At 64.5% G+C, this 10603-nt stretch overlaps 1 protein-coding gene across 1 annotated transcript; it reads right to left on the bottom strand.

Annotated features, from left to right (window-relative positions):
* Window positions 1-10: 10 nt before the first annotated feature.
* Window positions 11-10194, bottom strand: ARHGAP23 (Rho GTPase activating protein 23; the record flags this gene model as incomplete). Its single annotated transcript, XM_042894131.1, has 19 exons — window positions 11-187; window positions 276-365; window positions 446-519; window positions 640-718; window positions 1126-1281; window positions 1375-1493; window positions 1633-1760; window positions 2184-2245; window positions 3379-3678; window positions 3773-3910; window positions 4174-4231; window positions 4312-4423; window positions 4595-4753; window positions 4958-6263; window positions 6773-6827; window positions 6986-7064; window positions 7339-7431; window positions 8161-8185; window positions 10012-10194. Coding segments are annotated over 19 exons (3393 nt in total), but the record flags the coding sequence as incomplete, so codon positions are not given.
* Between the last annotated feature and the right edge of the window lie 409 nt (window positions 10195-10603).

Genomic DNA, 10603 nt, shown 5'->3' with positions numbered 1-10603 from the left:
GCGTGGCCACCCCAGGGGTGCAGCAGGACCCCCACGCTGCCCATAGGGTGGCTCCACCTACGTGCTGGATGAGGGTCTCCACGATTTTGTAGCGGTCGGGCATGTGCGTCACCATGTCTGTCATGTTGTCCTCAGACGTCCTCACCAGCGTGGGACCAAACACCAACGCCAGGTTTCGGGGTTCCATCTACAACCAGAGCCCGGGGTCGGTGAGTTGTCCCATCGGCTGCCCCATCCCTCCCCGCCCCACGCGGGGTGCAGCTCAGCCCCATTACCTTGTTCTTCTCCGAGTGGTCAGCGATGGTCTTCAGGTGACCCACCAGAAACTTGAGCGTCTCATAGTAGTGCCCTGGCAGATCCCGGATCTGTGGGAGGCATTGGGTCACCCCTCCGCCCGCCCCCCAGGCAGCCCACGCCCCCCCCCAGCCTGCCCCCATCTCCCTACCAGCTTCCGCAGCGTCCTCATCCTCTCACTGGCATCCTCTATCCGGTTGGCCTCGATGAAATCGTTGTATTTATCTGAAAGGGACACAGGGGGCTCAGGGCTGGGGTAGAGGAGCAGGGGAGGCTGAGGGGGGTGAGGGGGTCGGGGGGGGGTCCCAGCAGGATGGGGCATGGAGGTGCAGGGGAAGGACTCACCGTCGGTGAAGAGGGGCTCAGGCAGCTTTCGGAAGAAGGATTTTAACAGACTGCTGATGACGTTCAGGTCCTGCCAGCGCTGTGGGGAGAGAGGAGGATGCTCAAATCCCAACGCCAGAGGGATGAAGTCCCCAACCCTGGTGACCAACACCAAGAGGGACACCCGCCAGTGCCAGCAGGGGAAGCCCAATGCCACCGCAGCGCTGTGGGGAGGTGTGAGGTGCCAAGTGACAAACGTGTCCCCAAACCGCCACCCACTCTGCTGCCATCGGCCACCAGGAGGCCCTGCCAGCCCAGGGAAGGTCCTGCCATGAGGATGAGGACTGTAATGGGGACCATGATGGGAGCTGAGGGCCGTGATTGGAGATGGAGACCGTGATGGAGATGGGGATCGTGATGGAGACGGGGATCGTGATGGAGATGGGGACCAGGACAACAGCCCTAGGAGCACTTCAGAGACACCAGGACAGGGATGGGGACACACACCTCATCCTGCAGGTTGATCTCAGTGGCTCCCTTGTTAAGCTGCTCCTGCAGGCTGGACACCACAGCATTGTTCCCAGGCACACGGTAGATGCCCATGTACTCCAGGCCACGGTCCTCCACCACCTTGCAGCAGGCTTCGACGATCAGAGGGATGTTCTGGGGGGGGACACATGAGGTGATGGAGGTGCCGGGGCTGGATGGGAGCCCTGGGTCTGTCCCCCCCCCCACACACACACACACACACCGTACCTTGTTATCTGGGGCGGGCTGGCAGTCTTCCAGCCTCACACCAAAGGCTCGAGGGGCAGATTTCTTGTTCTTCTTCATGATGTTGATGCCCCAAGGGGCTTTTTGGGAGCTGCTTTCATCTGGCAGGAAAAAAAAACCAACAAACCACAGAACTTTTAGCTATATGGACCATCAGCAAGAGCATCCCTGCCGCACGCCGGCATCCCGTGAGGCTCTGCCGTGCCTGGGCTCTGCATACTGCAGGGGGGGGGGATTTACCTTTGGTGACGGCCGCATCCTGCCTCGGGGACCGGGGTGCACTGGTTCCCGTCTGCTTCAGGAACTCGGCTCTGATCCCCAGCCCACGGGAGCCCTTGGGTGAGGAGTCGGGCTTGGCACCCGCCGGGCTGCAGGGAGAGCGGGGTCAGGGGGCATGGCGGGGCTGAGCACTGTAGGTGGGTCCCCAAAATCTGCCCTGCAAACCCTGACCTAGCATCCTGCCCCGGCTCTGTGTGTGCTCATGGGGCCCTTCCTGCCCTCAGCACTGACCCCATAGGGCAGCGCTGTGTTTTCAGGGATAACAAGGGCTGAGCAACCGTGCCAGCACCCAGAGAGCTCTGAGCCGGCTTCGCCCTCTGCTCTGTGCCAGCTTGACTGAATGGGGCCCTTCCTGCACCCCAACCAGAGCCAGGAGCAGCTGGGTGCCACCCCGCTACAGGATGCACTGCTTTTGCTCCATCACTTGGAAATTCGGGTGAATAAAGAGCTCCGGGAGCACGGTGCCACCGCTCACTGGGGCAATCAGGTGCCCCACAGCACCAGGTGCGTACCTCACTTTCCGATAGTCGTTGAGCTTCTTGTTGATAAGTGCTTGGCTGGCAAAACCGGGGTCCTGGGGAGCAGAGAGAAGAGGGGAAGGGGAAGCTTGAGCAGCGCGTTCTCTGCAGGCACCAGGCACCACGCTCTGCCGGGAGCCACAAAAGCCCACGGCCACCTCTGGCACTCCTCACCAGGAGGGTTCCTGCCAGCCCTGAGCTGGGCTGAGCACAGCACCGGGGCCCCGTGCCCCACAGTGGCACCCAGCACCATGCCGAGGTCTGCGGTGCTCCTCACCATGGCGCACCACGCGCGGGGTCCGAGCCATCAGCTAAGGCTCAAGGACCCTTCCATCCCTGCACCTCCATCTGCCAGGACCAGACGCACACACTGCGCCCTACAGCACTCCAAGACACGCTCCGTTCTCCTCCTGCCTGGTGGCACTGCGGCCCCAGCGGGCACCCACACAGTTCCATGTGCTCCGTGTGCTCCAACCCAGCCCCGCCAGCTCCATGCCCTCCAAACGGGGCTGTGCTGCGGCAAAACAGACACTGCCCTGAGCTCCATGCGCCCTCCAGAGTCACAGCCTGCCACAACCAAGCACAAATCCTGAGACCAAATCCGTGCCATCCTGGCACCGTGGGGACACAGTGCACACCAGCCCAGTGCCTGCACAACCAGCTCAGCATCGGCACAACCAGCTCAGCAACGGCACATCCACCCTGTCCAGCCCTCTGGTGCAGCCGGTGGCTCCTCTCTGACCCAAGCAATCATTGCACGGACCACAAACGCCCAGCAAGAGCTCTGCACTGACCCCACACTTGCCCCAAGAGTGGGCAGCACAGCGGGGCCGCATCCAGCATAGGCAGAGAGCTCCACATCTCACCCACGGGCCAACGAGCCCCACGGTGCCAACGCACCCCACAGTACCAAAGCACCGGGGTTCCAACTGAGCCACGCAGGCTCCTCAACCACAGCACGACCAAACACCGCCGCTCCGGCACGGAACCCTGGCTGAGCCACCGCGATGCTCCGAGAGCCGCACCACGCGATGCGCCGCCCGGCCGAGCTGAGCCGCGCTCTTCTTGGAGCCCTGGGAGCACAGCTGGCCGCAGCCAGGGGAAGCAGCACAAGGCAAAGAGCCGGAGAGAGCCGAGGCGTTAGCGCCGGGAGAGCCAGAGGCAGCCGGGAGCGCCGTGTGGCTCTCACCTCGCCCTCGGCCTTGCTGTTCTCCCTGATGACTTTGATCCAGGCCAGCATGTCTTCCCGATCCTCTGCCTGAAAGAGATATTCACAGAAGTCAGCGGTCGTCAGGCGGAAGACGTGCTTCCTCTTGGTCTCGCTGTAGGAGATGTCCACCAGGCACGCTCGGATGCTGATCGGCTGCTCCTCCTCACCTGGGGCCGGGCCGCAGCTCACCGCCTCCCGCCTGTCCTTGCACAGGTACAGCGAGTGGGTGCGCAGCACCGCGAAGACGCGCTTCCACTGCCGGAGGCCTCCGCCAACTTTCTGCAGGGAGGAAGGGCCGGGAGTCACGGCTCTGAGGCTCACGCATTGCCGGCCAAGCTGGGGACCCCCCTTTCCCCCTCCCCCCGTGCCGCACCTTCCCCTTTTTGGTGAGGATCTGCTTGTAGTGCAGCCAGCCCTCCTTCCTGACGTCGCTGAACGTGACGTCCGACAGGTCAGAGGTGGAGTGCCGTTTGGAGCGGGTGTCTTCAGACGTACCGAGGCTGTCCAGAGACTGGGGGGTGACACGGCACGTAGGGTCACGGGGGGGTTTGCCATCACCCCACCGCCCCACGGGTCCAACTGGTGCCCCCAACCCTCCAGCGGTCACCCAGAGATTGCGGGGTGACGGCGCACGTGGGGCCACAAGGAGCTGGCATCACTCCCACCACCCCATGGAGGCACAGCCTTGGTACCCCCAGGTGCCACCCAGAGACTGCAAGGCTGGCACTGTCCCCCCCATCCCACGGATCTTCCTGGTACCCCCCCAGCGCTCACCCCATCGGTGAAGAAGCTCCTCAGCATGCGGAGGCTGGGGACCCGGCTGGGCATCCTCCTGTGGGAAAGCAGCCCTGTGAGCAGGGGGGCACGGCAGGGAGGGGGCAGGGGGCTGCGTGGTGCCCATATCGGCCCTACCTGAGGATCTTCCCCTCATCCCTAAATGTGTTCAGCCCATCATCACACGACTTGGAGCGCTCGGTGGTGATGGCCAGCAGGTAGGAGGAGCGGCGGCCGGCCTTGATGCTGCCTGTGGGGGGAGGAGGGCACAGCACGTGGCCATGGGGCTCTGCGGGGCTCAGCGTGGTGCCAAACAGAGGGGCAGAACCGCAGCCCTTCTCCTGCTGAGCTCCTCATCCCTATGCCACCCAACTCCAGCTGCGGGGGCTGCTTCCCCCTGTCCCCCCCCAGCCCCACTCACTGCAGTCCTGTGAGTAGTGCCGGCTCAGGGCGAAGGCGAAGGTGGGTGAGGAGGAGGGGCTGGTGGCCACGGCGGGCGCCGAGTTCATGGCACTGGAGACAACGGAGGAGGCAGGGATGTGCTTGGCCTTCAGGTCGATGCTGGGGCTGGTGGGCTCGTCTGTGGGACGGGGCAGGAGGGTCACAGGAGGGCAGAAAGCAGTGCTCGACTCTTCTCATGCCTCTGCAGCCCCAGCAAAGCCAAGAGCCCCCGCTGCACCCACCCTGGGGGAGCAGCACCACGGAAGAGGGGGCAGCCCCACGTGGGTGCCCTCCCCACCACAGCACCCATCGCATCGCCCACCCCAGCACTGACTCCACTCACCAATGAAGGGGATGGATGCCAGCGAGTCCTCGGGGGCTGCTAACGGGGCCACACGGCGGCCCGCGTGCTCGCTCACAGACCTCTCTTCCCTGCTGCTGGCTGCGGGGGGGTCACAAATGTCCGCCTCCTTCCCCCTCCCAGCGAACACAAAGTTCATCTGCCGCAGCGGGGGCTGCACCTTGCGGCCCGTGGGGGGCTTCTGCCGCAGCACCACCTCCTCGCGTCGCTCCTCCGCACGGCCGCTCTCCGTGCGCTGCTCCCGGGGGGCTTCGGGGGGCGGTGGAGGGGCGGCGGGGGCCGCTGTGTGCGCGATGCTGAAGGTGGGCAGCCCGCCGAAGGTCGGGTCGCGGAAGGACAGGGCGTGCAGCAGCCCCGTGCGGCGCTGGAAGGACGGGCTGTAGCTGCGGTAGCCGATGTAACCCGAATCGTCCACGCTCTGCAGGTTGGGCTGCGACGGGTGCTTCTGCACCGCCGGGTCCCGCGGGGGGGGGGAGGAGGAGGAGGAGGAGGAGGAGGGCACGAAGGAGCCGTGCACGCCGGGCTGCGCCGCGGCCGTAGCTCTGCAGAGCCTCTCGGGATGCCACGCGGAGCGGTCGAGGCGCGGGGAGAGCAGAGCTGCGGGTTCCAGAGCCTCCATGGAACGCCCGCATCTGCCCAGCTGGTGCTCGGAGCGCGCCCGGTGCTGCGCCCACGCCTCGCGGTTGGGCTGCAGGAGGGTATCGTGCGATGCGCTATGGGGCCAACCCCGGCGGTGCGCCGAGCCCCCCAACCTCTCCTGGGACACGCTGCGGGATCGGGGCGGCATGGCGTGCCGGCGCTCCTCCGAGGCGCTGCGCCGCGGCTCCTGGCTGCAAAACCATCGCGACAGCGCCCGCTGGCACTCCTGGCGACCCGGCGGCCGCACGGCGCTGCCCTCCCGGGGGCCGCATTGAGTCCGGTGCTCCGCCACGTGCTTCGGGGTCCCGTAGCCGGAAGGGGCGGCGGGCAAAACGCCGTAGCGCTCGGGGCAGCCGCTGCGGCGGCCGTGGGGAGCTGCGGGGTGATGCGGGGGACCCCCGGCGCGTGGATCCTCCGGGCGGTGTGCGGGGCTGCCCCCTGCTTTGCTGTAGGCGGTGCTGTGCGGGGACGAGGGGCCGGCGGGGTGGTGGGAGCGGGGGTCCGGCGGTGCGCCCGGGGGGGGCTCAGAGCCCCGTGCCTGGAAGGGGTAAGTCTTGCGTGGGTAGCAGATGGGGGGCGGCTCGGGGATGCTCTGTGCCCCACCGGAGTACGGCTCGTTGCCCTTCAGGTAGGCATCCTGTGAATAGGCCTGTGGAAATGGGGGGTTGGGGGGAGGAGTCGGGCTGGGGGGCGCAGCCACGACATCCCACTCCCACCCTGGGGTCTCCTGCAGCCCCCAGCACAGCTGTCCCACCCCCTTCCGCTCTCCCCACAGCCACACATTGCTGCCTCCCTCCCTGCACACCTTTCTCCTTCCCAAAACACCCCCAGATGCAGCACCAGCCCATCCTGCCTTTCCTTTCTCACTTTTCATGCACACCTCTGACTCCACGCCCTGGGGAAACCTCAGGGCCTGAGGTTTGGGTGGGCACAGATGTGGAACCCCCCCAGCAGGGCGCCAGACCCCCCCCCCCGCCCCCTTTGATGCACGAGGACAGCAGTGGGGATGCCAGCAGAAGAGCCCCCAGCCAACAAACAGCACGAGGAATCCCACTGCCTGGCTGTAAGGTCTGCACTCAATGCAGCACTGGTGCCCCCAGGACCCCCAGGACCGGGGGAGGGGGTTTGGGGCCGTCACAGCAAGGCAGCAAGACTCACCAGCTGGAGGATGTCCTCATCTTTGGGCATGATGGAGAGCTCCAGCACATTGTCACTGTGGAGAGACAGGGGTCAGGAAGGGATATGGCACCCATGGCTGCATCCCCACAGCATCTCCCCCAGCTCCCCAGAGCAGTGACAGCGTCCTCATCCCAGGAGGGGACAAATGTCCCCATCCCCACAAGTCACGGCCTCAGTGCAGCAGGGACTCACCTGTTCTGGATGAGAGCGATGACCTGCGAGTAGGTTTTCCCTATGATGCTGTCCCCATTCACCTTGACCAGCCGATCCCCTGTGGGGTGGAAGGAGACAGAGTCACCTCCAACCCTCCAGCAAGTGCTGGGTGGTGACACCTGGCTGTCCCCTCATAGCAGGGCTGGGAGCAGAACCTTGTCCCGTGTGACACCGATGCTGTTACAGGCATCCCCACACAGGGGTGAAAATGGGAAAATCGGCAGAGAATGCATGAAAGGAACCAAAACAGGCCCACATCTGCAGGGAGGAGGGGCAGGGAGTGGTGCAGTCCCCCCAACCCCAACCCTCTGCCACCTCTCCGTGCCGCTCACCAGTGCGCAGCCCTGCCTGGTGCGCCGGGCCGTCCTCCTTTACATTCTTCACAAAGATGGTGTCCATGGGCTCCAGGCGGCTCCGGGGGGGACCTGAACCAGAGGGACAGGCTGTCAGAGAGCCCTCAGCACGGCTGGGTCCTGCAAGCAGCAGGCCAGGAGCACGTGGTGCCATGCACGCCATGTGCGCCCCATGCGTGCACCAGGCACAGTGCTGTGCACACCCCATGCACACCCCATGCACACCCCCCATGCACGCTCCTCACACGCTGCTGTGCTTCTGCATGCCACCAAAGCAGCCACAACTCCTCCCCATCCTTTGCAAAGACAGAAAACATCCCTCGCTGCACCTTCCCCCCCCCTCCTCCCCGGTTCAGGTTGGTGCTGGCAGGCTTGCAGGGGGGACGCAGCGCCAACGTGGCACTGCTGAATTCCCTAGGGAATTCCCCACCCCCCACCCCGTCCCCAGGGGCACCCAGCACTGGGTCTCGCCACCCCACAGCCCTCCCAGCCCTACAGTGCCTCATCAGCCCAGCAGCTCAGCAATGCGTTCTGACGCCTTCACATTCATTCCCATCACTGCTGGCTGCAGCACAGTGAGGACACGGCCCCGTCCCCGAGCACCGACCCACACCACAGCCCAGCCACGACCCTCTGGGATATCCCCTATGGCACAGCACCCGAAGACCCCCATCGGAGGGATGCAGAGACACCTGCTTGCTCTTCCCCACGCTGCCACTGAGTGCTGTGCCACCCCACAACGCAGCTCCTGCTCTGCCCCACACCACCCCCAACCCTGGGTGCCCACAGCTCGGTGCTCACCTGCCCGGTTCCCATTCTCCTCTTCCTGTCAAGAGAAAAGAAAAGCAGTGATTTGGCAGTTTGGGCCAAAACTTTTTGCGGGGGACCAGAAGGGGACAAGATGGGGGCAAAGAGGCTGGGACTGCTCAGCTGTGCCCGATGGAGCCCCTCATGGATCTGCATGTCCACCCGTCTGTCCCTCCATCTGTCCCTCTACCACCCCAGGGATGCACAGTCAGGGTAAAATTAACTTGTGGCACTGGATCTGGCCATACTGGGAGTGGGGTTCAACACTACGCTGCTGGGAAGGGGCTGGTGCCCCCCACCCAGTGATTTCTCACCCCATAAGTGCCCAACTGTGCCACCTCTGATGGATGGCAACAGCTCAGCTCTGCCAGCTCCAAACTGGGACAGAGCTCTGGTGAAGGCAGGGCAAACAGTGCCCTCCTCACGAGGCACTGGGAACGGACAGATCTCCACCTGGGATGGTCCCAGTGCGGAGCGGGGGCTGGAGGCATTTCCCCATCGCACAGAGGGAAGCTGCACACCCAGCACTTAGCACACCAGTTGTGCAACTGCCAGAGCACCGAGCTGCCCTGTGGTGCCACTGAGGGTCCCTCGAGGCACAGACTCTCCCAGCCCAGCCCTGGGCTGCCCCGCTCCCCAGAAAGATGCTGACATCAGGCACGGCGGTGCCGGAGCGCCAGGAATGCGGAGCTGCCACCCCCATGGTGTTGAGTCAGCATCACCGAAACTCAGCCCCCAGAGCTGGCACCTCACCGCCCCGGGCACCCATGGGTGCTGCAGCAGTCACACCCTGCACGGCTGGCTGGGAGCGCCGGCTTCAGCTCAACCCAAAAGCATCCACACCACCTCCCAGCCCCACTGCGCCAACGTGGCTTCGTCCTGCTGGGGCTCAATGGCCGTGACATGGGACAGCAGCAGGGTCAGGCCGTGCCTTTGGCTCCCTCGGCTATCAGAGCCCCAGTTTGTGCAGGAAGAGTCTGTGGGAGCAGAATTAAGACCCTGGGAAAAGCGCTGCCGTGCACACAGACAGCAGCTCAGCAGTGGGGGCAGCCACGAATCGCTGCTCCCCACCCGGTGATTCATTTCCCACCACGTTTCCATGACTGCAATGAGCACCAAAGATTGCCAGATGCGCCTTCCTGCGCCTTGCACAGGGCTGGGAGGTCACCTCCTGCTCCTGGAATCAGCCACTGGTTTTGGGGGGATCCCCCCACATCCATCCCCATGTGCTGCTGGGTGGCGATGGATGCTCAAAGCCCACCTGGAGGTGAAGGCACTGCCTGCTGCCCAGCCCAGGCAGTGAGGTGACGTCCCCATCCTTGTGCTCCCAGCACGAGGGAACCAAAGGATGGGACCAAAAGTGGGCTTGCAGTGGGAACAGCTTCTCCCATCCAGTGGCTCCGAGGGCGCAGAGGAGCTGAGAACCCCCCTGGGGCTGCAGTGAACCTGGGGCAGAGCCATGCCAACACCTCCAGCAGCAAAGCACAGCCCTGAGCCCATCCTTGTGCTGTGTTTCAGCCGTTCCCAGTGCCCACAGGTCCTGTCAGAGCGCTGCGTCTCCACAACCCGCATCCAGCATCCTCCAAACCGCCTCCTCCTGTGCTCTGGGGCTGCATCCTCCCTCCCTGCCCACGTGAGGGGTGTGGGACAGCACAGTGTAACATGGGCTCATCCCAAAGGGGCACTGGAGGCTCACCCCCCACGTGTGGGGACCCCCAGACAAGGTGGGAGATGGATGCGCCGCCCTATGGCTCCCCAGACCCCCCACCACCACCCAGATAACCCAAAAGCAACCTCCAGCAGCAGCCCCTCCGAGCTGGGGGTCCCGACCCCTCCAGTCCTTACCTTGGAGGGGGAATGCACCGCCGACTCGGGGGGGTAAACGATGAAGTGGCGGAGGGTGAAGCCAAACCCCCCTCCCTGGGTGCTCTTCCGCAGCACCACCGTCTTCGGGCCCCCCCAAGGAAAGGCCCCCTCCAGGGGCGCGTTGTCATTTGGGGACGCCCCATCTCTGCGGCCCGGCGTCGGCTATGGGGACAATGGGGAGATGTCACATTCAGGGGCAGATGTCACACCGTGCCCCTAAGAAAACCCCTCCTGATTTGCCTGATTGCTGATCAATCATTTGCGATTGCTGATCGCATGGATCCCATCATGCAGCCCCGCTGCATGAATGGCAGCACCCAAAGCCCCCCCACCCTCCCCACTCTCCCAAAGGGATGCTGTGGGAGAAGGGAAAATAAACAGGGGGGGCTGGAATGATTTTGGGGTATGGATGAGACCTGGAAGGGGACAGCGGGGGGGGGATGAGTGCAGAAAGCAGGGAATGCAACATGTGGGGTTGTGCCAGTGAGACAACCAAGGAGGGCACGGGTGGCATGGCAAAGAATGGAGATGTAAGCTGAGCGTAGGGGGGCGGCACAGCCACAGTGGGGGC

This window comes from Lagopus leucura, unplaced genomic scaffold (genome assembly GCF_019238085.1).
Source record: "Lagopus leucura isolate 7727_CA_CO unplaced genomic scaffold, USGS_WTPT01 259-0_obj-0_obj, whole genome shotgun sequence".
Taxonomy (NCBI): domain Eukaryota; kingdom Metazoa; phylum Chordata; class Aves; order Galliformes; family Phasianidae; genus Lagopus; species Lagopus leucura.
This window is presented reverse-complemented; position numbering and strand designations above follow the sequence as displayed.